A 27604-nucleotide genomic window follows, 5' to 3' on the forward strand; every position below is an offset into this window, starting at 1 on the left:
AAGAAGGTCCCACCCAAAGGGCCGACAGCCCCCCGTCAGGAAACACTGAGGGAGGATGATGAAGGGTAAGCAGAGCAGCGGCAGCCGCAGAACGAGGTGGTGAACGCCTGGCTGAGACGCACACATAGCGATTCTCCCTGCGGATGTGCGGCAGCTCGCCTCACTGTTCTCACAGCATGAGGCGTATACAGTTTCCAGTGTTTCATTAGTGCTGTATAAATGTTTCCTTTGCAAACCGAGCTTGCTTTGAATTTCCAGATAAATTTCCAGAAGCAGAATTACGGGGTCCAAGGGTGTGGGCATCTGAATGCCCTCGATGCAGATTCATCAGATTGTTGTCTGAAGATTGCACTGACTCTCGGGGTCTTTGCTCTGAGAAAGCAAAGATGGACATTTAAATAAACAAGCTGGCCCCCTGGGTGCTGTAGGGTGTGGTGGGTGGTTCTGAGTCATTCTGAGTTTTGTGGGAGGAGCTCACAGCATGTAGGGTGACAGGAGCCTTAGCTCAGCGGCCCTCAGAGTGAGTCCCTGGACCAGCAGGGTCAGCATCACCTGGGAACTTGTTAGAAACGCCGGATCTCAGGCCCCAGCCCACACCTGCCGAACCAGACAGTCTGGGAATGGGGCCAACGTGGTGTGTGTCATCAAGCCCTCCAGGGGATTCCAATGTCTGCCAAAGGCTGGGAACCAGGGCCATAGAAGGATGACCGGGAGCAGGTGCTTCTAGGCAGATGGAGTCAAGCAGGAGAGACACACGGCAGCTGGGGGCTCGAGAACTCAGGGAGGCTGGGTCGTGGCATGTCTGACCAAAGTGCGGAAGGCGGCGGCGGGGATGGGATGGGAGGGAACCCAAACCGGGACTTCGGGCACCAGAACAGAGCATGACACTGACTCGAGGCTTTTCATGGAGGCAGACAGGCCCAAGAGTCAAGGACAAGGGTGTGTCACTATGAAAGGGCGATATTAAGAGTGAATAGTGGCCGGCATTTATTGAGTGCTGACTGTACGCCCAAAGCTTTACATACAACAACTCATCTAAGCCTCACAACCCTGAGAGAGGTACTGTCATTACCCCCATTTTACAGACAAGGAAACTGAGGAGAGGGAGGTGAAACAACTTGCTCAAGGTCACACAGTCTCACCCTGGGTCACTGACCCTTGACTGTGGGCCCCACCCATGACCCTTGACCCCTGGCCATGCTACACCATCGCTCAGAGAGGGAGCAGATCGGACAGCACCCCTAGTGCGGGCCACTGGAAGGAAAGGCTGCTGAGGCTGTGAAGATGTGGGTTTGTTCAGTAAGGGAAGAGGGAGGGGCAGGGGTAATGAGCGCTCATGGGTCACCTACTGGGTCTGCATGGCTCCTCATTTAATTCTGACATCATCCTCATGTGCCAACACCAACACTGGGTACAGAAGAAGCCAGAGTACTTGTCCATCTGCCCTGCTTCTAAGAGGCATGTGGAGGTTCGAGCCCAGGTCTGTCTGCCCTCCTAGTCCAGGCTCCGTCCACCTGCCATGCGGTGAATAGCTGCCATCTAGTGAGCTCTCACCCTGTGCCTGGCCCTACGCTGCCTCTTGTCATGCCTACAGTGATTCTCAGCATGTGTTGTGTCATCCCCAGTGTACAGATGTGGAAACTGAGGCCCAGAGAGGCTAAGTGCCCTCCTTGAGTGAGTCAGTTAAGCCACGGTGGTGGGGGTTTCACTTGTTCACTGTGTGTCTCTGGGTGCTCACTCTCTGGAGCATGGTAGGTCTGCACTTCTTCACCGCTGGCTTCGGAAAGCCATGTGAGGATGACGAGTGCTGTGTGTCACTCGTCGGCGAAGCTGTGAGAGCAGGAGTGAGGTCCCCTGCCGCAGCATCTGTGAGGCAGGGGCTTGATGGCGCCTCCCCGGCCTGGGCCTTGAGGGAGGGTGACACAGAGGAGAGAAAGCAGCCCAGCTGCAGTGGGTGTGTGGTGCCAGGTTGGTTTAAGCCCCGGAGATGTCAGGACGTCCCTTCAGCACAGCCTAGCCCGTTCTGACCACGTGGGAGTGGTGCCGGGCACCGTGGGCCCACTGTCTGCCTTCCAAGTTTGACTTTTCTGTCACCAAGTTGGACCTCTATTCCTGCCTTTCAGGACTCAATGATCAAAAGGGTAAAAAAGAGCTAAAGGGCTGCCTTTGTCTTCTTTTCAGTTGCTCAAAATGGTGCTTCCAGTTTTTGCCCTTCGGTGGCTTTGCCTCCCCTCACAGAGAACGGTAAGTTCATTGTCTTCTTAATTTCTCCTATGTGGTGCGGCCTCATCTTTCTCCTTGCTTTTGTGCCATAGTTTATAGCTCCCACGACCCTCTCACATCCATGAACTCAAGCCCCTCTCAGTTCACACATGCATAGAGAGGGCAAATGCCAGCACCCCATGCATTTTATAGATGAGGACACCGACTCACAGCAATTTAAACGCCAGCCAAAGAATGCATCCAACTGGAAGCAGGGTGAGGTGGGAGCCCAGTCCTCCTGATTTTCATTCTAAGGTTTGTTGCACCCTATTGTGTAATGACTAGGCCTGCACAACCCCGGGGCCGTGTCAGGAAGAGTAGTGTTTGGGAACCATGTGCAGAGGAGTCAGGGCTCCGAGCCGTCAGTGCCCCGCGCAGCACGGTGACATCTGAGGCCAGGCAGTGGCCCTGATCCCAGGAGCACCACCTGGGCTGAGGCTGCCATCTCCTTCTGCCCATGGCACCGTCCCCACCGCACACACCCCGTCTGGCAGCAGGAAGTGCGGGGCGGTGGTCGGACCAGGCAGGGCAGCGTGGGTTTCGCTGCATGTCCCTCTTCTGCTTCCCCTTAGTCAGGAAATGAGGGGCTCTCATCATTCCTGTCCTGTGACATGACGTCTGAGGGGCACTAGATGTCTGTCGGTATGGTCCTGGCTGAAGGGACATGTAGCTCGTGTAGGAGAGAATCATTTGTCATCAAGGCTGGGCTGAGAGTATAAATGTCCTCAACCATGTTGTCACTTCCTTCCCTCAGGTAAAAAAGCTGACTTTGTGTGTATTTTTTTCCCTGAGCATTCTGTACAGAATATGGATGTCTAAGCACTTAAAGACTTCACATCTCAGACATTTGATCTTCACACCAACCTCAAGGGGCAGGTCCTATTTGTTAATTACAGAAAATTCAAACAATGCTGAAATACAGAAGGAAAAATCACAGGATTATTTAGAAGTTACTCCATGTCAGTTCATACATCGGTTTATTTCCTAATCTCCTTAGACTTTTCTGTATGGAAAAGTAGTTGTAATCTTGCTACAATGTTATGTGTCTTGTTTTCACCTAATATTGCATCATGTGTATATTTCCAAACAGTCATATATGTCTAAACCATTTATGTATGCATGTGTATATTCACTCATTCATTCATTCATTCATTCATTCATCTGTCTATGTTCTTCCCCTTAAAATGCACCCAATCTGGTGATGAAGAAACAAAGACAGTACAGTGATCAACCACAGTTGTCACATTATCCTACTAGGTCAACGCACTGTCGTTCACTAACTCATCCCTCTATTTCTGGGCATTTGATTGTTTTTGACTCTTCACTATTATGAAAATACCACACGAATACCTTGGTACATAAAGCTCTTTCCAATGTTGAGATTATTTCCTGGGGGCAGACTCTCCAAAGCAGAATTACTGGGTTTGAAAACTCTAGATTTTTTGACTCTAGGTCTATATTGCCAAGTAAGTCCCAAACACTTGTTTGTAGTTGCAGACTTACTAGCAGTGAATCAAAGTGGTTTCTCTTTTTTGTTTGTTTTTTTAATAAATTTTATTTATTTATTTATTTATTTATTTATTTTTGGCTGTGTTGGGTCTTCATTGCTACGCACGGGCTTTCTCCAGTGACAACAAGCGGGGGCTACTCTTCCTTGTGGTGTGCGGGCTTCTCATTGCGGTGGCTTCTCTTGTTGCAGAACACAGACTCTAGGTGCTTGGGCTTCTGTAGTTGTGGCTCGCGGGCTTTAGAGCACAGGCTCAGTAGTTGTGACACACGGGCTTAGTTGCTCCGCATATGGGATCTTCCCAGACCAGAGATCTAACCCGTGTCCCCTGCATTAGCAGGCGGATTCTTAGCCACTGCGGCACCAGGGAAGTCCCTCAAAGTGTTTTTCTTCCCATCATGTATTATCATGTATTATCATGTATTCCCATCAGTATTATCACTAAAAATATCATTTATTAAATTTATGGATAAAGAAAACTTCCATACCTAATGTCAAATGCATATATTAAATAGGAATAGATCAATACATAAACCTCTTCAGGTGATTTTACAATGCTTCCAGTCTGTTTTTGCTAAAATTTGTATTACTGGGACTTGAGTTACTAACAAAAGAAAGAAAAGGTGTAGAATTCCACATCTCCCTTCGCACACACACAAAGTCTATGGAGCTGAGTAGGTGTTTTGAAGGCAGAATGAGATGTCACGGTATTTTCAAATGTGCCTTTGACGAGTGTGATTTGAAAGCAGGAGAGATGGGGGGCTGACCTTCCATGTGTGCTTAGAGCTTCCAAGTTGGAATTTAAGAGTTTGAGCATGTTCCTTTGATGTGAGTCAGAGGGAGGACATCATTCTGCCTTCAGGGTGTTGGTATGTCTATGTGATTGTGACATGGATTGTGTGCGTGTGCACGAGTGTGTGTGCTCACACTTGCATGTATATACCAAGCATACGTAAAACCCTCATCTTTATGCACTTTTTATTCGGGGAGAAAAGGAAATATTTATTAAATACCAAGCAGTTCATAAATCACTTAATGCTCAGAAGAAAGTTGGATGATAACAAGGTCTATTTTTCAAATAAGGAGACTGAAGCTCTGTTAGGTTAAATGTTCAAGCTGGGATTGGAACCCACATGTGCCTGCCTGGCCCCCCTCAAAGTTAGATGAAAATATTTGCTTTGAGCTTCTGGAAAGGGTGACAGAGATGGACTTCCCAGTCCCAGACTTGTCGGGAGACCTAAAGTCTTGGCCTTGTTTCTTTTATGAGATTGTGTGTATAAGCTGCCCATTCAAAGCCTCTTTGAAAATGGGATTCTGATGAGCTGATTGGTCGATGGGGATGGTGAAGCCAAAGGTGACTTGTGAAATCTCAGGGGCCTGTCTTGGGCACATACACTCTAAACGCTTGGTTTATGTTGCTCCAGAGAAGACTTCAGACACATTAATGGGGGGTTCGAAGACAGCAGGAGTTTGTCAAATGGGTGTTTCAGGAAGTCTTTCCAAAGAGAGTGCACGTGCAAAGGCCCAGGGCCACAAAACAGCCTGAGGCATTCAGACATTGGAAAGGGTTCAGGGTGGTGGACCTAGGGCTGTCAGTGGGAGAGGCGGAAGATGATCAGTAGAGAAATGCTGTAGCTTGAACATGGAGCCGGTGTGGGACTTCGTACTGGGTTTGGACCTAGGCCTTGGCAAGATCTCTTGGGAGCGCTAGGGTGGACACGAACAGAGAAGCGTGTTATGGCAAAACAGATCCTCTTTCACTTCAGTTTAGTTCAATTCGGTGAATATCTATTTTGGAAAATAGATTCTGAATTGTCACTTACGTTCCAGGAAAGGCATTGTGCTGTGCTGGAGGTCTTGATTGCAAAGAGAGTATCCCACCTACTAATCAGGAGAAAGGGACAGGAAGGAAGAATTTAAGGAGATGAGCCACTTACCAAAGTGAAGCCACTTCCAGTGGCAGTGGGAGCCTGGGGAAGGCTCCCCCAAAATTCACCGCAGACAGTTAGTGAAAGCACCCAGGCACATCATGGCCAGTCTGTGCCATAAAGGCCAGCGTGCATTTGTCAGATGGCCAGGAGGGGGCAGGGAGCATCCTGGGCAGAGGGCAGTGCGTGGACAGAATCCCAGGGCCCGCATGAGCACGGCACAGGCAGGGAAATACAGGTAGCTCAGGACTGCAGGGCCAGGAGGGAGGCTGGACAGGGCACTGGGGCCAAGCATTCGAGTGCCTTGGGTACCACAAATCCTTGAAGGGTTTTAAGCAGTTCCATAATGAGCTTTAAAATGACTCAAACACTCTCCCTTTGGGCTGTGTGGGAGATGCACTGGTGCCTGACAAGCTAGGCTTTGAGAGAACAGAGGACAATTGCATCATCTGTATATAGAGTGCTGTTTTACGCTCTTTAGGGAAACATTGTATGCTTTTTGAAACGGGCAAAACAGTAAAGGTGCTATTTCTTCATAAGAGAAAATGTCCATTGCTTCTTAAAAGACCCATGACAACCAGTCCAGAGCAATGCTCAGGTTAGCGTGAGATGTCTTTTCAGATGTTGGACCCTGTCTGTAGGATGACCACTCTCTGCCCCCTCCTGCAGGCCAAATGAGCGGGGTGGGGGTCTTCCAAGGGCTAATTCCCAGGAGAATTGACGTTTTGCTTGTCATCCACTATTTCAGAAGCTCTTCTCTTAGAGGTGCCATTGAAACAAATTTAGATTATTTAGATTGCAAGCGAGGGGAAAACACAGATGTGAGTCTTTAAAAAATTATACCTCTACTCTAAGTTCCTGTCACCTGAGGAACTTCAAAATACCCTTTAAAAAATGCCCCAGCCCTTGACTGTGATCACAGGTTGCTACCAGCAGATCGAGGCCGTGGGAGAGGCTGACAGTTGAGAGGGTGTGAGGCATGGCTGAGAGGGACGCCTGGTGAAAGCTTGCCCTGCTCAGCTTCACCAGCCCGGAGCTCAGTGACAGCAACAAAGCTGTCACTGGGTATATGGAGATAGAAGTGGCCACACCAGCAGTCTTTTTGGGGACCTGCGATTTGTAGTCCATCACTTTTGTCTGCTTTGCCTCTGGCTTTTCACAGCTGTGCCAAAGGGTTGATAGAATTCAGTTGATCTTTTCTGCAAATGTTTTCCACTAAGCTGGAGACAGAGTCGTGTGATCCTAAAAAATGCCAGCACTGGCAGGAGTGTGTGCATCATCTAATTGAGGGAAACATCGGGGCATTCTGGTGTGGAGATGGGCTTTGAAGTCCGTCTGCCCAGCTTCCAATCCTGTTCCATCACTTAACACATGGGTACTCTGGGGACAAATTCCTCAGCCTCCTGATGCCTTTGTTGGCCTCTGTAAAATGAGGATGATGGTGAAAAGTAAGAAATATCAACCTAGTAGGCTTGTGTGGTGGAACAAAGTACAAGGCTCGGGACAGAACCCGATAAGAGTGGGTATTTAAGAAATGTCAGTAATAGTGCCCAAGTCCAAACCCATCTTTTTATAGAGGAGGAAACTGAGGCAGAGAGAGAGAAAGTGACTCTCCCAAGTCACAGCCAGTTAAGGGCAGAGCTATAAAATCATGAATTTTTATATTCCTAGGTATTGAGTGACTAAATATGTCAATCACTGTGCTAAATGCTTCCCATATTTTAATCCCCACAACTGCCCTAGGCAGTGTGCACCATTATGTCCATTTTACAGATTTGGAGACTGAGGGTCAGAAAGGCCCAAGGTCACATAACTAATGAATGGTAGAGCTGGGGTTCAAACCCAGTCTGAATCCAAATTCAGTCTCCCCACTGAAGATGCTGACTGTTGCTGGTTGGGTTCCTCAGAAATCAGACTCTGAGTTCAGTATGCAGGTCATTTTTTTTTTTTTCTTAATGTTGATCCTTCTTTTAATTTATTTATTCTTATTTTTGGCTGTGTTGGGTCTTTGTTTCTGTGCGAGGGCTTTCTCTAGTTGTGGCAAGCGGGGGCCCACTCTTCATCGCGGTGCGCGGGCCTCTCACTGTCGCGGCCTCTCTTGTTGAGGAGCACAGGCTTCAGACGCGCAGGCTCAGTAGTTGTGGCTCACGGTCCCAGTTGCTCCGTGGCATGTGGGATCTTCCCAGACCAGGGCTCGAACCCGTGTCCCCTGTATTAGCAGGCAGATTCTCAACCACTGTGCCGCCAGGGAAGCCCTGCAGGTCATTTTTTAAGGGAATGGAATCAAGAGGGGTGGGAGAGGGAAAGAGAAGGGCTGAGGGAGAACTTGAGCTTCAGTGCAGCCTCAGAGGAGGCCTCAGCTGACCTCTAGGGATGCTGGGACGATCATCAAACTTGTTATGCCCTCACGTTGGTCGCTCACTGATATGGGCTGCCCTTCTGGGGGTCACTCTCCCTGCAGGGCTGACAGTGGGGTCTGTCTGCCAGCAGCCCTCCTAGCAGCTGGGGAAGAGCCCTTCGTTAATGAAGGGGAATCTGAAGGACATCACAGCCTGCAGCCTAGTGGTGTTATACTTTAATAATCTCATCTGGGGCACATTTGAGGGTGGAATGGGTGCTGTTAAAACTGTGCAGGCTGTCCTGCACCAATCCTGGGGCACTGTCACCTGCCTGCTGTAGCCACGAGTCTGGTGGTGTGTTAGCCCACACAAGCTAATTGTTAATCCCTTTGGTCCTCGGGCTGGAAGGGCCATGTGAGCAGGCACTGACTCCAAAATTGCCTAATGTTTGTATAAGACTTAAATCTTCTTTCCAAACATGCACAGAGCTGATGTGTGCACACGCACACAGACACAGACACACACACACACATACACACACTCTCTCTCTGGACCTCACGGTGTACACTCTGTCCCTACTTACGGGAAGTGCTGTCCAGGGGAAGATCCCATAAATCAGGGCCCATCAAGGTGAGGCTGGCAGGCATGCACTCTTCCCTACCTTCAGTCTGCCGAGAGTGCTGGGTCTAGTTAGTAGCTGCGTGCCCAGACTAACACATGCAGCCAGGATGCACATCTGCCACGGCCCCGAGCCGCCTGGGTGGCTGTAACTGGCAGGGCTGAGTGTGCTCTGGGCAGAGCCTTGCATGTGGCAGCTCCCCTGGACCACTTCTCTGCTTCTCTGAGACCCAGGGGCTGAGATGGAAGAATAGCTGGCAAACTGGGATCACAGCCACGGCAGACTGAAGGAAAGTGGGACACGTGGGGAAACTGGGCCCCAGCTTGTAAGGCTTCCCTTCTCTCCACGAAGCAGGAGGGAGCCTCCGGCCTGCTGGTGAGGTGCTGGATTTGGGACACAGTTATAGTTTCTTCTGCCTCGGCTGCCACTCCCCTGTTCATTCGCTTATTCATTCAACAGGTGTTTAGTGAGCACTTACTCTGTGTCGGGCACTAGGTGCTGGGGCTACAGCAGTGAACAGAGCCTCCGAAAGCCCTGCCCCATGGAGCCTTCGTCCTAGTACATCTTCAGGGCTGGCTCCTCCTCTGCTCTGAGCTAACATCGCCGCCTCAGAGAGACCCCCCGCCGGCCACCCACTCAAAGCAGCCTCTTCAGCACTCCCTACCCCTTCACCTTGCCTTATTGTCTTCTTATCTTTTTGCTACGAAATCTTCTCACTTGTTTACTTCTTGAGTATTTGTCTGCCCTCCTCTGAAAAGGAAGCCACAGAGGGCAGGGACTTTATCTGGCTTGTTCACTGCTCTTTTAGCTCTTAGAAGAATGACTGGTACCTAGTCAGTTCTCAAGAAATAGTTACCAAATGAATGAATATAGTTTTCTTGCTTGCTTGCTGGATTGCGTGCTCCAAAGGGCAGTTATTTTGTAATTCATGGTTTGATCCTAAACACTTAGCAAAGTGTCTCGTAGACTCTCAATCTTATTTTATTTATAATTGTTTGGATTTTTTAAAACAGAAAAAATATATAAATGTTCACTTTGCTCTAGGTTAATATTTAAAACCAACAGTGATTCAATTAATGCTTGTTGAAAGAATGAATAAATGAATGAATGGTAACCACATGAATGGATTGGAACACACATGGGATACACGAATCCTATCTTTGCCACTCCTTAGGTATGGGAACTTGACTAATTTAAAAGATATTTGTGAATCTCAGTTGTCTCACCTATAAAATGGAGATGATGATGTTTTCAAAGAGGCTGTTATTAAGCTGGAAAGATATATTATATGTAAAATTGCTGCACCCAATGTCTGGTGAAGGCTGACCGTGTTGGAATAGCTAGATTAGGTCAAGCACTGCCAGTTCTAAGGGATCCTTTTCACAGGTCATCTTTGTGAATGCTGCCCCTGCAATTGTACAGTATACAACCTGTGCATATGTACATAGTGGGCCTGGGAGGCATTTGATCAATGTTTGCTGAACAGTTGTGTCTTAAACCTTTGTCAGATCTTTGAGGCTGGAGAAAACAGAGGATTTACCTTGATAACTCCCTCCCCAGACAGCACCAGTTTTGTACCTGGTCCATCAAGGGTTTATTTGCTCGACTGAGTTGAAGGGAGTAGAACCAAGAACAAAATATGCCAACCTAGGACCTACCTTCTTTTTAATATAATATTTTCTCCAAGAGTGGTCACATTTTACAAGTGGGTAAACCAGAAAGATTTCATTTTTAATAGTGGAAATTCAGACCATTTGCTAAGCATTTGGGGGAAAATATTTGAGGCAGTTTACCCTCCCTAGGAGCCCTCTAATCATTCTGAGTAGCTGACTATGGATTAGACCATTCCTGAATGCAATCCATCAACAGTGGTAGATTTCCTTTAGTTTTATAGATTATAATAATTTTAGCTGTTGATTTAAAAAGGTAATACTATGTTACCAATGGCTGCACAGTTTTGTTTAATTAAGAAAACTTTTAAAAATGATCCTTTGGTCATTCTTCACTGATTTCCCCCCCACCCCCGCACTGTTGAGTCTGTGCTGAATTCTCTGGCCTCCTTGGTGGAACTGAATTCAATTTACCAAGGAAGCAATCACCTTCCCTCCCCCATGAGTAAAGTGGAGGAGGGGAGAGGAGCCTAGCGTGGGAGAGACCGAGGGAGGGGCTTCAGTATAGACAGAGCATCTGGCATCATGGGAGGGGCAGTGGGGGATGAGGTGAGAGGCGATGGGGTCAGAGGATGGAGGAAGAAGTCGTGGTGTGTCCTTCTGGGATGGAGCGAGGTGGAGAGGATGAGCTCCCCGTCAGTGCAGTATTCAAGCATGTTGGAGATTCCCTCACTGTGTGGGGGGGTGGTTTACGTGCCCTCTAAGTTTATCTTTAAGTTTTCTGTTTCGGTCATTCTAACGATTGGCTCAGTTATGCTTTAAGGTGTGTTTTTTTTTTCTTCTGTTTTTGTGATAACTTACCCACAGTCAAGCAGAACGCTCTTGACAGATGTTTTGAGAAGCAGAAGCAATGAAGCAGAGGGACCTTGGCACTGGGCGAATCTGGGTTTCAATTCCAGTTCTATTCCTACACTGTGTAGTGGGGGCCAGTCACTTCACTGCCCTGAGCCTTGGGCTCCTTGAGGCACAGTTTTCATAATATCACCTACATCCACAAGTTGCTGTGAGATCTGGATGAAGTCGTGTAGGGCAGGTGCTTAGCACAGTGCCTAGCGTGCCTAGTGGATGCATGCTGAGTGGCGACAGCAGCAGGGGCCCTACCCTCACACTGACTGGAGAGGCAGAGGGTGGGAGTGCACTATTGGGAGTTTGCCCGCCCCGGTTCAAACCAGCTGTCAGACCTTGTGCAAGTTACCTACAGTCCACTCAGAGGTCAGGATGGCCTCCGTCCCATGCTCTTGTTCAGTGTCTCTAGGGAAGCCTCCGCATCAGCTGGAATTACTTTACTCAGCTCACGTTGGTTCTCATATGCATCTGTGACTCCAAATTTCTGCAATTTTCCCCAGCTCCCTGGGATCACTCACAGTGACCCCAAGAAAGAGGAATTCAGATGCTCTCAGTAACCCATTTATCATGCCACCTCCCAGGTAGCCTTTGCATGTGGGTGGAATTTGGGGGGTTCCACTTGATAGGAGTCAAACTTCCTAGAGAGAAATCAGATTCAATCTGAGCCTTTGAATTTCCACTAGGAATTTTGCTTGCAGTGCATTTAGTGATGTGCCGTGAGGACATGGACAGAGACTATAGCTCCAAGTCTGGTTTCATGTGTGTGCTTTCTTCTTAGACATTTCTCTAGAAGTGTCTTTGAAGTTAGCCGTGTAGAAGATGATTACTCACCAACCACAAGCTCATAATCTCAACAGATGCTGGACCATTTCAGATGTCTTTGAAAACCCATGCCTGAGATGTACATGCCACTAAAGGGAACCAATTTATGAGTCTGGAGTTGAGCCATGGGGAGAAAGGGGCAGCTGTGGTGGGGTGGGGATTGGGAGGGGGCAGCCTGGGTCAAGCCCTGGGCTTGCCAATCATGAGCTGTGACTTTAGCCAAGTTATTCCCCACCTCTGGTCTTCAGTTTAGTCCCTTGCAAGATAGTAATAGTGATACAATGAAGGCACAGGTTGATGTCATTATTAAATATCACAGTGTAAGTGAAGATGTTTCACAAACTAGAATGCATCACATAAACGTGAGATATTATGAAATCAAATGCCCATTACTTGCTTCCTATGTGATTAATTGATCAGCTAATTGATGTATTCAGTAATTATTTACTGAGGTCTTGTGGTATGAGAATAATTCTAGCGTTAATCTTTATAGAGATGAAAAAAGAATGAGTATCTCATTTCTCCTTTATTGATTAAAGAGCTGTGTTCATTCACTCATTCATTACATATTTATGGATTGGGCAGCTCGTGCGAAATTGTGATGATGTTATTCCCGTTTAGCATATAGATCCCTTAATAAATGCTAGCTACAGCTATATTACTATTTCTATTGTTAATATTTTTATATGCTATCATGATAGGTCTTGGAGAATTAATGAAAACTAAGGCAGAGTCTTTGATCTCAAGATGCTCATAATTTTTTTTAATTAATTAATTAATTTAGTTTTGCTGTGTTGAGTCTTAGCCTCTGTGCGAGGGCTTTCTCCAGTTGTGGCAAGCGGGGACCACTCTTCATCGCGGTGCGCGGGCCTCCCACTATCGCGGCCTCTCTTGCTGCGGAGCACAGGCTCCAGACGCGCAGGCTCAGCAGTCGTGGCTCACGGGCCTAGTTGCTCCGCAGCATGTGGGATCCTCCCAGACCAGGGCTCGAACCTGTGTCCCCCGCATTAGCAGGCAGACTCTCAACCACTGCGCCACCAGGGAAGCCCCAAGATGCTCATAATTTTAACAGAGAAAAGAACATAAGTAAGTTTCGATGCAGCACATTAGTGGAACACTAGACATATTTAGAAGATACTTAGAGCAGAAGAAAAACTACTGGGGCGTGGTGGAGGAAGGAGTCTTTCAGAGGGGTTTCCAAGGGAAGTGACATCTGAGTTGGGTTTTGAAGGATGATACAAGCTCATCATATGCATAAACTGACTTCACTTTGTAAGTGTAAACAAGGGGAATAGTGAACAAAGTCAGACAACACAGAGTGTGTTGCTAGACCGCCAGATGTGAGTTTGAGGTGGTAGGAAGTGGACAGACGAGAGAAGTGTCTGGAGAGGCAGGCGAGGGAGGCGGCAGACAGAACCTGAGGAACCCTGGGGGCCGTGCATTTTGCTAGCAAATCAGAAAAACGCATTTACCCCATCCACTCACAATGGTAGAATCCGAAATTTAGAGTTGAAACTAATCTTCATGTTGACTTTCCTTCTATAATGACCTTTTAGATGGACGTTCAGTCTACTGAAACACCAGCTGAGGATAACGTTGAACGTTTCAGGTCAGGTAGTCCCGTGGGTGGAGTGCCAATTCTCAAGATAGAGAATATAAGGAGGGGACCAGTTAAAGGGTGTGGGTGAGGATGGAAGTAAGATGCGAGTGTTCAGCTTTCAACCTGCTGAGTGTGGGATGCTTCAGGGACATCTGCTTGGAGGTGTCTAGTGAGCACTGAATATCTCAGCGTGAGGCTTGGGCGGAGGTCTGGCCTGGAGATACCTTTGATAATCACTGGCATGTCGGTGGTATTTTACGTCATGGGGGTCATGAGATCACCCACGGAGAGTGTGTAGGATGCAGATAGTAAAGGGCAGGGACAGGTCTCTGAGGAATCGCAGTTTTTAAGGGAAGAGCAGAAGAGAAGCCAGAAGAGCAGCTGGAAAGCTGGAAGGAGCACGTGGTGTCATGGCAACCAGGGGTGGATCAAGGGGTCGGTAACTTCAAGGAAGATGGGGACTGCGAACATTCATTGGGTTAGTCATGACATGAAGGGTCCTTTGCAAATTTCACAAGGTGATGAGGGAAGAAACTACATAGTAGTGATCTGAGAAAATGGAAACTACAAACTTTCCAAAAAATCTTGGCTGTGAAGAAAAAAAGAGATTGACAGCTAAGAAAAGAATTGTAGAACATTTGTTAGTAACTATCAATTTTTAGGTCATGAGTCACCCACGATAATGTATTGAAAACAACATACTCCTCCATACATACCAAATTTTGCATGTTTTTTCAGGGAAACGAACCCCCTTAAACCCAGAGCCTAAGTTAAGAAACCTTGGGCTAGAGTAAAGGGTTGTTTTAATAATGGAGAAATGTGTGTACGTTTTTTTGCAAAGAGTGAAGTGTCAGTGTCCAGGGGTAGACTGGGCATATAGGAGGGATGGGAGTGGGCCTGGTTGGGGGGATAGTTGGTAGATGGATGTCCCTGAGGGGGTGAGGTCAAGCTCTCGAGCACCGATGGGGGAATTGGCTTCAAACAGCCACCCTTTCTCCGTTCAGGAGAAACAAAGAGGGAAAGATGGGACGGTTCATAGAGAGTAGATGGGGGTGGGGAGTTGAAGCTGACGCTGATAACGGTCCCTCTTTCTCTGGGAGGCAAGAAGTGAGGCACCTGCTGACAGTGCAGGGGTCATGGTGATACCTAGACCTGGGGAGAGTGGACGAGAGAGACGACTACATTGTCCGGCTGCACTGAGACTTCACTGGAGGCTGAAGATCCGAAAGTTGTAAAGGCGCCAATCTGTTTGTCTGTGGGTGTATTTCTTTAGCCGTACTCAGGCCAAGACAAGTTGCACAGGCAGCAGGCCCATCGGATTAACCCGACGGGGAGGAAAGGGGGCTGAGGGCAGTGGCGGAAGGGAAGTTGAAATGATGGACCAACCACTCGGAGGCCTTGGTTTATGAGCCAGTGAAGATGGATGACATACATGGTGTGGGGGGTAAGAGAGTAGAAATCACAGTGAAATTAAAGAGCTGGTTTTGATGGAATAAAGTATAAAAATGCTAGAAGGAAGGAGGATCGTGGGATGTAACAGCAAGCGTCCCTTAGACAAGTAGGATTTACAGGGTGATGCAGCTCAGTGCCGTGCCAGAGTTTGGGATGCGACTGTGGAAGCTGGAGTGAATGCAAATAGAGTTTTCTGGGAGTAAAGAGGCGGGGAAACTGAGACCAGACTATGGAATAGGCCATCTACTTTCCCCCTAGATGACAAAGTCCCCTAAGATTTTAGCAGGATTTGGGGTGAAGATGAAAATTACCAGCTGGCTGGCAAAGAATTTGAAGAATGTGGGAGAATGACCAGGCATCCCTAGTTGAGGATAAGGAGTACTAGAAGGTTTCATAGCTAGAAGATTGTGACTCAGAATGAGGGCAGGGGACATTATAATAAGAACCCTTGTTTCCAGGACACAGTGGATAGGGAAGGATGAGAAAGGTTCAGGGATTTGCTCTGACGGCAGGCAGATGATTTCAGAGAGCTGGCAGCTGCAGGAGGCTGGGTCAGGAGTCGGGTAAGACCACCTCCATGTAGAGAAGACCGGCAGGGCTTGGATTCTATCCTCGGACTGGAGGGCAGCTCATGTTTGCCACCTTTTCATTCTACCAAAAAAACAAAACAAACGAATCATTTTGTAAAAGGACATTAACATGCCAGGTTAGGAAGGAGAACTATCAACATGTCATAAAATGATGATATTTTACCTTCCAGATGGCATTTCCCAGATGACTCCTCATTCCCAGAAAAAGTACAAAAACTCCCTGTCAAGTTTCCTATTGGATTTTTGGTTCCCAGAATGTAGACTCTCCATCCGTCATGGTACATAGTGACTGAACCCTTGTCCCTTCTGTCTCTGCCTTCTGGCCCAGAGGTCGCAAACCACAGCCTGCAGTCTGTTTCTGTGCAAGACTTGTAAGCTTAGAATGCGATATATATATAGATAACATGCAGCAGAGAAAGAATGTGGCCAACAATGCTTAAAATATTGATATTTACTATTTGGCTTCTAACAGAAAAGTCTTGCTGACCCCTGTCCTAGCCCGAAGATGTGCTGTCTTCTTCATCCTTCCTGCCAAGTCCCTCAATCATCAGAGTGGGTCTTTTCTGGTCCTCCTGGGCCATATAACCAGACCTAACCCCCACTGTGCAACATTCTTGACCAGGAAAGTGAGGGGGTGGCAGCATTCCTATCTGTACTATTAATGCTCATGTTTTGGTTGAAAATGCCCTGTTTTACAAGTAACAGTGTGTACGCCCTTGTGCATTCAGCAACACAGCAGAGCTAGAAGCTCTGGTTTTGGAGGTCAACACACAGCGGGTAAATCTTTAATAAATGTTACTGAGTGCTTGTTATGCTCCAAGCAGTTTGTAGGTATCAATCCATTCAGCCCTCACCCTCACCGTGTGTCCAAGGCCCACTGACTTTTTATGCCACAACACACTTTGGGGACAATGACATGGCGCTGGGAAAACCAGATGGGAGGACCGGCACGGCACTTCCAGCCCTTCCCTCAGGGAGGCTAGAAGGATCAGTAGCAAGCTGTAACCCTTAGCATATGGGAAACCCTCTCTGTGACTCAGGTGACATCAGGTGACACGACTATTCCAGTTTACAGAGCACAGTTTACCCTGTGTTGGAGCTGGCAGTGGGCAGAGCTGGGATTTGGGCAGGCAGGGTGCTCCCAGAGTGGTCCCTCCTTAAAATGTGCACACAGTAGTGGCCAGAACAGCCATGCACATGGCTATGTGTGGATTAAATGAAACAACACACATAGCACATCGCAATGCATCTGGCAAATAGGAAATGGTTGGTAAACATTAACCATGGTAATATGTGTTATTTGACATGATAAGAATTATCATTACAATCAGCATTTCTATGCAACACAGGGGTACAGCAGGCTCTCTGTGAATCAAGGAATGGATGTGTTTACTGAATAGTCACTCACTGTATTAGTTCGGGCTGTGTAACAAAATACCACAATCTGGGGGCTTAAACAACAGAAATTTATTCTCCCCCAATTCTGGAGGCTGGTAGCCCAAGATCAAGGTACTGGCAGGGTGGGTTCCTTCTGAGGGCTGTGAGTGAAGGATCTGTTCTGAAACCCTCTCCTTGGCTTGTAGATGGTAGTTTTCTCCCTGTATCTGCATGTCATCTTCCTTTAATGTCCGTTTCTATGTCTAAATTTTCTCTTTTTATGAGGACACCAGTCCTTTTGGATTAGGGACCATTCTAATGACCTCATTTTAACTTGATTACCTCTGTAAAGGCCCTATGTCCAAATAAGTTCATGTTCGGAGGTGTTAGGGGTTAGGATGAATTTGAAGTGTGAATCTTGGGATTGAGGGGGCACAATTCAACCCACAGTACTCACTGCCATCCGTCTGCTAAGCTCTGGAGGTGCAAACTTAAAGATGAAAGCATGCTTCCTGGGTAGCTCAAAAATAGGTATTTGGAGGCTGAACAGAGGTAAATAACGTCTCTGGGTATTTTTCTAGTGTTATAAATGTTAAAAACGGGTCCAGTAGGGTCTGCTATGTCAGGCATTTCTCTCTGAAGGTATGCTAGACCAACAGCTAGCTCTGGTCACATTTTCATCTCTCAAATAGTTGCAAAATAACAAGGGACATCTTCTTTCTTCTTTCTGTTATCAAAGGAACATGTCGGGTTTTTTTGGGTTTTTTTTTTTTTTTTTTTTTTTTTGAGTGTTAATGAGACGTGGTTCTCACATGAAAGACGGTGTCTGGTGAGAAATCAGGATGTCTGTCTTGGTCCCATCCAGTAATGACAGCACACAAGTGTCTTCTACCAGCGAGAGCTCGTGGCCGTAAAGCTGAGAAAGCAGCATTAGCGAGCCTGTTATACTCCGCTGACTCCAAGGTCACGGAGGCTTGCTGGTGCCTGAAATGTTTTCCTGTGTGAAAGACCTTTCCTGCTGAAAGGCTTCAAAGCATTGATGTTTTTTCCCCAGCCGACCTGGGCATGGAAACCACCTCCAGGATTTCCTCAAGCTTTTTTGATGTTCAGTGCCTATCCCTTCGATAAGCCTAGAGGAGCAGAAAGGAATTCTTCTTGGTTCTGATTGCAAGAAGAACAGTAAGGATCCTGGATTCTTTTCAGGGCTTTAGAGCGTCTGCTTGTTATCTTCATTCTTGGTGATTCTTAAGAAAATCACATGGATCTTTTCATTTAAAAAATGGCTCTGTGATTATTTGAACCTTGGAGAGAAGGTCAGGCATTTGCGACCGGCTTGACATTTCTGCACTTTGACCTGATTAAAAAACTTTGAAAGGCTCTTTCCCCCCTGTTTTTCAAATGAGAGAGAGGAGGGCCAGAGTGGGAATTTACCCTTGGTTACTTACCCAGCCAGCAAGCGAGAGACCTGTTCCTCCTGTCGTAACACAGGTCTGTAGTTGCGTGGGTGTTTGGTTTTTGTTTTGTTTTGTTTTAGCTATTTTTAACAGCTGAAATTACTCTATCTGAGCCTTGACATCAAAATCAAACATTTCCTTCTTTAGCTGATGTCTGTGTGGAAAGGAGCAAAGGAAGGCAGGAAGACAAGAAAAGAGGAAGAAAGGAAGGAAGGGAGGGAGGAAGGAAAGGGAATTAAACACAGTTTTCCATATATTGGTGGAAATTTTCAAACATATTTTAGTCTAGTGATTTTTTTTAAGCCGAGTCTACATTAAAAGGGAATAATGCTGCCTGGAAGGGAATGGAAGTACCTTGGTATCACCCCAAGGCCTGCCTGTACCAAGGCTGCAGGCCGTGCTGCGCCACCCGTTCCCTCCCCTCGGCCCTGCCCACCCTCAGCAATGCTTAGGTGTACCGGGCAGCATAATAGCACAAGGCTGTCCCGGGTTCAAATGCTGGCTCACTACCTTTTAGCTGTGTGGCCTTGGGCAAGTCATTGGCCCTCTCTGGCCCTCATTCACTTTTCTCTTCTGTAAAATAGGGATAATGTCCATCTCAGCATTGTACTGTAAGAGAGAATCAGATCATCTTGAATTTGCAGGCCCACTAGATGGTAGCACATGTTGCCTGTCTGTCCCCATCACAGAGGAAAGGGCTGTGTGACATGGGTGAGTCTCTCTTCCCTTCAGGGTCACCCTTTCCCCTTTGCTAATGGACAGGCAGGGCCATGTTCTTCCGAAGGCGTGTTCTCCCTCCAAGGTCTTCAGAGCTGTTGGTGAACTATTTCATATGTAGGTTGTTTACAGTATGAAAAAGTCATCAAGATTCCACACCATAACACAGGTTTGTGTCAAGGGCTGAGAGGGAGCACATTTGCTGCTGGGAAGGAGGTCCCAGGCTACAGCCAAGCAGATGGAAACCATGCTGGCAGGGTCTGAGACCAGGCTCTACCCTGTGACCTTGGGGAGCACCCTGTGACTATTCCTCCCGGTGGCTCATTGCCTCATCTGCTATGACTAGGATGGATCTGAGTTAACATAAGTAACTCAAATTATGTAATAAAGCAACATCTCTTTCTACTTATGACTGTACAATGTGTTTGGTGTATGGGTGACCATGGCAAGCACGCAGGCCCACCATGTGAAAGTGAGAGGGGTGCGATACAGCTGAAGACCTCAGCAGACTCACCCTGTTACCCCGAGGACATCGGGCAGTGGGTGTCGTAATCAGATTTGGAGGTGACCCAGGTCACAGTGTGTCGACGGCCTGAGAAGGGATGAGGGGGCAGGTGACAAGGAGGCCCGTTTGGGTCTCAGTAACTGGAGCATCAGTAACTGGAGTGAAATTGATGAGGCCAGAATCTAGGTGGAAAAGAAAGGACAGTTCCCAGAGGGGCTGAGAAGGCAGAATTGCCAGGACAAAGTGAAGGAGAAGGTGATGAAGGCGGTGGGATTTCTGGGTTGGGCAGCAGGTTGGGTGGTGGAAGCAGTCCCTGAGGAAAGAAAGAGCCCGGTGTGGGAGCAAAGAGCAGGATGGAGGGAGGGGGCAGCGATGGGTTCATCTGGGGCGTGCTGGGCTCCCAAAACCTTGAGATGCTGCTGTTTCCGAAAGTCGCTGTATTCAGCAGCAGGCCTCCTGGTCGGGCACGCGTCCTGCGTCCATTGTGCTAACGACCTGACCAGGAGTCCCAGGGCCAGAGGCAGGAAGGGAAGTGCTGACAGAGGCCCTCCTGGGCAGGAAGCCAGGTGTCCTGGGACAAGGCTGGGGTGAGGGGATGAGGCAAATTCAGGAGGAAGGTTTTGAAATCACCAACAGTGATTTGTGCTCCTTTACCCCTTAGAGAACTTCCCCCAGCACCTCAGTCAGGCTCCTACCTCTATAGTTTCGAAAAGACAGTGACCCAAACACAGCAAGAACAGAGCAACTCGGCCCAGAGAGAATGGGAGCGGCTGATTTCACTAATCCTACCCCGAGCAGGCTCTGAGCAGCTCACCCACAGTAGCTCATTCATTCCCAATGACCATCTTAGAAGAGAGCATCTGGTAATATACCCATTTTACTGATGAGGAAACTGAAGCCCAGAGAGGGTGAGTGGTTTGCCCAGAGTCACAGAGCTGTTAAGTGGAGGAGCTGGGATAAACTTCTTAAGCAAGTACGTGTCATTTATGCCATCATGAGTTACAGCTGCTGGATGGCATGTATTCCCTAAAACTGGAATCTACTGTGGGCCTGTTTCCAAAGTAGCCGCAGAGATACGGGCCTGAGCTTCAACTACGTCTGTGAGTTACATTCAGAGTAGGTTCAGGTCCTGTTCGAAAATAAATACACACAAATACATAGCTTTCCTTTTGGTCAACTGTAACCATTTAAAAAATATAATGGGAAACAATCCCATTCCATTCTTAATGACACCAAAAATTAAACAGAATAAAATTAAAAATCTTTTTCTCAAATTAATTTTTCCAAATAACATCCACAAAATGTTTTCTTGAAACTTGAAAAAGTGATTTTCAATTTCATCTGGTAAATAAACAACCAAAAAATATTTTTAAAGGAAAAATAATGTGGGAAAACTTTTACCATTTGACGACAGAATATAGTATAAAGTGACTCTAGTTTAAGCAGTTTGGGAATAGAGCCAGAATTAGCAGAGACAAATGAAAAAGAATTGGTACTCACCAAAGAAAACTCATTTACATATAAGGACTTAATATATGATAAACATGGCATTTCAAATTCAAGGGGAAGTGATTTTCTTATTTATTTATTTAGCTAGTTATTGGCCGCACTGGGCAGCTTGTGGCATCTTACTTCCCTGACCAGGGATTGAACCCAGACCACGCAGTGAAAGTGTTGAGTCCTAACCACTGGACTGCCAGGGAACTCCAACAATTTTCTTTTTTAAATAAGTGATGTTGACAATGCAATCTGTAAAATATATTTTAAACAAAGGGAGAAAAAACTAATTAACAAACCAGAGATGATGCATTTTGGAGCAGACTATCCCTTTGGGTGAGTCTGAAAGCTGTCACCATCTCATTCACCCGGAGAGGAGGTCTGCCTTGAACTAAACCGTGGATTCTGAAGCTGAAGGAGCGGGGCTCAAGCCCAAGCACAGCCACTTATCAGCTAAGCACTTCGGGTGTGTTTACTGGATCTGTTTCCTCATCTGTAAAATGTGCACAGTAGTGACGCCACAGCATGGGTTATCGTGAACGTTAAATAGCAATGGTATTGCGAGGTTCTTGGCAAATTAGTAAACTCCTGTGAAGTGCTACCAAGCTCACCCAGCTTTCATGCTTCACTATGCTTTTGCATTCACAAAGAACTTGTTCTCAGAATTTTCATGAGATGCATGTGGAACCTCAGATGTTAGATTCTGCATGGCAGCAATGGCTTATCTGGGGGTCCTGCCAGCCAGGGAAGGGGGACAGTTGCGGGGTGTGGCAGAGAGCTGACCCCAAGCCCTGGGATGGCGACAGATGAGCTGACTCTCACTTTGGAGGTGAAATTCATCCTTTAATTAGAGCTCTTTCCCCTAGACATCAACCTAAATAAAGGTGGAGGGCAGCCAAGGCTTCCATTTTAAGACCATAATTGGCAAGTTCCGCCCTGAAATCCCATCATAACTCTTCTCTGAAATTGCAGTGTGCTCACCATCTAAAAATACGCACCTCGGTTTGGCCATGCTGCAAAAATGCCACTTGTAATGACCATGAAAATAGCAACACGTGGAGGATGCTTAAGGAAATGAAAGCCCAGGGTCTCTGACAGGGAAGCCAGGTCCCAAGTTCAGAAATACACGGCTCCAGATTCTGAGGATGGCCCTGCAGCTCTAGGACAGGTGTGGGGCTTTCACCTCCTCTTGCTGAGTCCACGTGAAATCTGGTTGCATTATTTGGCCACTTCTCTGGATAAACCTTTTTTCTCGGTCTCTTTTTCTTTACTTTCTTCCTTCCTTCCTTCCTTCCTTCCTTTCTTTCTTTCTTTCTTTTTTTTTTTTTTGGTCTATAAACAATGTTAAATTTATTAACAAAAGTCCCCTCACAGAGCAAGCTTCAAATCTAGGTAGTTTCACTGATGAATTTTATCAAAGAATTCCATTCTTTCCCTTTCTTTCTTTCTTTCATTGAAAAGAAGGGTGGTGGTGCTAGATTGTTTTGCTACTTTATTTACCATTCTAGTTTTAGTGATGCTCAGTGCTCTGGTGTCAAAGACAAGTTCAAGATAAAAATGACAGTCTTCCCCATATAGCTAAGAGCATGATTCTGTCAAAGAAAACGACCTTTTCCTACCTGGGGATAATTTTCTGGAAAGGATGCTCAGCTCTGTAGGAAGCTCAGAGGGAAGAAGTAGCACTGGTTTAGAGCCAGGAGGCCTGGGTCTATCTCTGGCTTGGTCACTGTCCAGCTCAGCATTCTTAGAAAGTCACATAACCTCTTCCAGCTTCCGACTCCTTATCTGTGAAGGAGGCATTAGAGTCCCTTCCCCACCCCCCATCTGGGGCCCTGCGAGGATCAAACATGATGATGTTTTACAGACAAGGGAACTGAGTTGATGGCTTATCACCCCCAAAGGGCTTACGGCACTTCGTAAACTGTGAAATGTTACACCTAAGATTGCCATTGTGTTTTGCTAGCACAAGGTAGACACTCACAAATATTTGTCATAAGGGTAAACTACTACCGTCTTCTGGAAAAAATAAAAAAATGTCAAAGACAGAAAGAAAAAATAAGTAGATAAATAGATTTTCTCCATTAACTATCAATGCTGTACCCACTGAATGGTTCCATACAGTATTCTGGTGTTAGCACTCCCAAGTGGGCATGGAGGCCTATTCTGGGAGGTGGCATCGTGCCTAGTTTGATGCCATTTGTGGACAGAATAATGCACTCATCCCCCTGGACCCACAGTCCTTCCTCCTGGTGGAAGCTTAAGCCCCCCGTGCAGGGTCACCTCTGTCCTCACAGGGACACAGGTACTCTGGCAGATGTCTTTGCCTCTGCCAAGCATCTCTGTGGCAGCCAGAAACAGATGTCCCTCCCTCTCGCCGTGACGGCATGTCCTGTGCAAGGACTGGGAAGCAGCAGAGTAGAGCGGTCGGAGGCACAGGCTCTCTGGATGCAGAGACCTGCTTTCCACCTCGTTCCACTCCGAAAGCACAGCACGCCCTGGGCAAGCCGTTTTCACATCCCTGTGCCTCGCTGTCTTCGTCTTTTAAAGAGGGTGTCTTAGCTGAGGTTCTCCAGGAAATAGACTCTGAGATGGAGATGTGCATGTGCAGAAAGTTTAGTGCTCAGTGCTCTTGGCAGCAGCACCTGTAAGGAAGCGAGGTGGCAGAACTGGGCAAGGGGAGCAGTAAAACGGACGCAAACCAAACAACGGCCGCATTGATGCCTCAGTGAGCTGTGAAGCTGGGCCGGCCCTTGGGAGTTGGCCCATCTTGAGGCAAGGGGGCTGGGCCTTTGTATACCCAAGGGACTAGTTTGGGGATGAAGGCTGACCCTGTGGAGGGGAGGCAGCTAGCCTAGACCTAGGGAGTTCCTAGAGAGGGACTCAGCTGGGAGCCCTGGTCATAAGCTTCCAGCAGATGGGATATGAGAGCCTTGGTCCTAAAGGCAACTGGGCAGCACATCACAAAGTACCACATAAGGAACACTGACGAGCCTGTTATTATCATGGTTACTAGCGTTATTCTGACGTCTGCATTATAACAACTGTACTACAGTGTTTGTCTTGTCATTTCACATTCTCTCCCTTCTACTGTGAGCTGCTCAATAGAAACACCCATGCTTTTGTTGCTTTGGTTGCTTTGTTTTTCACCTCTGTACCCCTAGACTTGAGCACGGGACCTTGGCTCATATTTTAAAAACTCTTAAAAATCATAGTAGAATGCAGAGATGGATAAAGAAATGGGGTCACATGGGAATGGAGACCACCAGGAGGGAGCCCTTGGGCACCCTTTGGGGGCATCAGATGGCACTCCACTAACTGTCCCTGCTTTCCCTCCTAGTCTCTCTGGACTCGTGGCAGTCCCTGGCCCTCTCTTCAGTAGTTGTTGATCCATCCATCCGGAACTTTGACGTGGCCCACATCAGCACCGCTGCCACGGGTGACTTCTCTGCTGCCCGAGACCGCTGTTTGTGGGGTAAGGGGGGTTTCCACCTCCAGGTAGGGGGTTGATTGGGACGGGACCCCTCTCACACAAGTGCTCCTCAGGATTCAGACCTCAAAAACACATAGGAGACCCCGAGATCACCTGGGGTGCCTGGCCAGAAGGAACTCACCTCAGGGAGAAGACCCCGGCGGGGGGTCTTTGCTCTGTAGTCTCCTCATCCTCCTGCAGGGTTGGCCACGGTCAAGGTCTCCAAGGGGCTAAGCCAGCCAGAAAATGCACAACATTGAACCTGGTCAGAGGAAGAGCAGAGGAAGGATCTAGGGGGTTGGTCTGAGATGGAGAAGCATGGAAGCTGTGACGGCTGTCCTCAGATTACAGGTGGGCCGTCATGGCCAGGAGGAAGGATATTGTCCTGGCCAAGCTCATGGGGCAAGCAAAGACCTATGGGTGAAACTCAAATTTCAAGAGACATTTTTCAGTGCAATATGAAGAACTTCCTAATAGGCAAAGCTGTCCACGGATGCATACTTCCTTTACAGGGTTTCAGTCACTGGTATTTAAACAAAAGCCAGGTGACCATATGATCAGAATGCTCTGCAAAGGCTTCACCTTGTGAAAGAGGCCAAGACTGGGTAACATTTACACTTCTTCAGTTCTGAGATTACATGGATCCTCTCCCCTACAAGGTTGGAAAACAATATGCACATATTACAGCCAGGGCCACCATGTACGGTTGTATAGGTTTTGGGTGGTGCCATGGCACAGAGACTGGGCTGTGAATAAAGCCTTTAGGCAATGCACAACTTGCTCAATCAAACAAAGCAGCACTATTTTCAGAGCTGTTCTTAGGACTGAATACCCTAATGCCATGAATCTTTTAAACAGTCTAGTACATGACCTGGTACAGATGGGAAAGGACATAACCCCTGACGGAAGGTGGTGGGTGTGATGGGGTGGGGGAGGCAGAGGGAGATGAGGCTGAAGAGGAAGGCAAGGGCTGGAGCATGAAGAGCCTTGTCTGGTATGACTTCAGTCGGAGAATGACAAGAGCACATTTGTGACTAAATAAACAACCAATATCCGGACTGTTGTGTGGAAAACAGATTGATGGGAGGGTTGGGTCCTCCACCACGACTATTTTATTCCCAGCCCCTAGCACTGTGCCTGGTGTTTAAATGAAGAAGTGAGTGTTTGTATAGATGGATGCATGCCTGCTTAATTGGATGGATGAATGGATGATGCATGGGTGGATGTACAGATTCATGAGGCATGACTGGTTGGAAGGATGGCTAGCTGGCTTATCGCCTTGGAAACTTTGACTTTGGGCTGACCCTGAAGGAGGATGAGGAGACTGCAGCAGAGAGCCCACCCAGGGTCTTCTCTCCCAGGTTAATTATTTGCTGCTGGGCATCCCAGGTTATCTTGGGATGAATGGAAGGGTGGGTGGGTGGATGATACACAGGTTTATGGACGTAAAATTGTATGTATGGATGGATGGATGGATGATGCTTGGATAGATGGAAGGTTGCATGCATGGATTCATGGATGCATGATTAGATGGTAGGATGGATGGATGGATGGATGGATGGATGGGTGGATGGATGGATGGATGGATTCATGGATGCATGATTGGATGGTAGGATGGATGGATGGATGGATGGATTGATTCATGGGTGCATGATTGGATACATGACAGGTGATCTCTCCGGCCCAAGCCCCACTCACCTCCTCCTCTGCAGAATGCTCCCGTCACCAGGCCTGCCTTGTCACCACTCTGCAAACCCAACCTGGCGCTGTGAGGTGTATGTTCTATGCTGATACCCAGAGCTGCACACACAGCCTGCAGGCACAAAACTGCCAACTTCTGCTCCGTGAAGAGGCTACCCACATCTACCAGAAGCCAAGTAAGTGCTGGCCTGTGTCTTTGCAGCCATTCCTGAGGGCCTGGGTGTGGCTGGGAGGGACTGTCCGAGCACCTGGTGACTCATGGGCAGTGGCTTTTGAGGTTCTTAAGGGAAAGTCAGTCAAAGTCATCCTAGGCTCTGTGGCACTCACATGGGATGGACTGAAAGAAGGTGAAAAACCCTACTTCTGACCTAGAACTTCTCTGCACCGCCTTTATTCATTACTTCCTTTGAGTTATAGAAGCCATTTTGGCCTTTGCATTTCTGAGTAAAATAATTAAATAGGCCACTTTTTAACTACTATTTTAGAATTTACAAAGTTACCTCACATACCTTATCCCATTTGATACTCACACTATCCTGTGAGGTGGCAAGATAAGGGTTTTATCCCCGTCTTAGAGATCAGGAGACTCTGGTCCAGGGAAGTTAAGTTACTTCTCTGATTTCACACAGCTGACAGAACAGGGACCTGGAGCCAGATCTCCTATCTCTAGAGGCAGTCCTCTCCCACAAAACCGCATCGCCTACAGACCACACCACGGTGCCCGGAGAGAGCAGCTGCTTCCGGCTCAGTTTAGTTTAGAAACATTGAATAACGTGCTATCATATGTCAGCCCTTGTGTTAGGTGCTGGGGATACAGGGGTGAAGCAAGCAAGGAGAGAGCGGCATATAAGTGCCTCCCTAAGTGAACTAATAAGAGCTGTGGAACAGGAAACATGGGAATCGAGGGCCTGGGACACACCTCCCCCATTAAGCATGCTTATGGGATGAAATGAGTAATGTTTTAGGAATGTTGGCCATGTCTGCCATCTTATCTTCAAGAGCAGATGTCGGCAAACTCTCTCTGTAAAGGGCCAGATAATAAATATTTTAGGCTTTACAGCCACAAGTCTCTGTTACAGCTACTCAACTCTGCTGTTGTAGCAGGAAAGTGGCCACAGACAATAACAAATCCACAGGCATGGCTGTGTGCCAGTAAAACTTTATTTACAAAACCAGGTAGCAGTGGGATTTGGGCCCACCCTGTCCTTGAGCATTAACGGTCCTTCAGGCCTGTCTGGATCCAGTGATG

At 47.4% G+C, this 27604-nt stretch overlaps 1 protein-coding gene across 1 annotated transcript in view; it reads left to right on the forward strand.

Moving 5' to 3' along the window:
- Window positions 1–27604, forward strand: part of TG (thyroglobulin) — a gene marked incomplete at its 5' end in the record, with an annotated part of 239511 nt that overhangs the window by 98076 nt on the left and 113831 nt on the right. Inside the window, 3 exons of the mRNA XM_081258080.1 lie at window positions 2182–2244; window positions 24523–24657; window positions 26367–26531. Coding sequence (XP_081114206.1) covers window positions 2182–2244; window positions 24523–24657; window positions 26367–26531 — 363 coding nt within the window. The remainder of the gene's footprint in view (window positions 1–2181; window positions 2245–24522; window positions 24658–26366; window positions 26532–27604) is intronic.

Source organism: Mesoplodon bidens (assembly GCF_964165515.1).
Source record: "Mesoplodon bidens genome assembly, chromosome: 16".
NCBI classification, from domain to species: Eukaryota; Metazoa; Chordata; class Mammalia; order Artiodactyla; family Ziphiidae; genus Mesoplodon; species Mesoplodon bidens.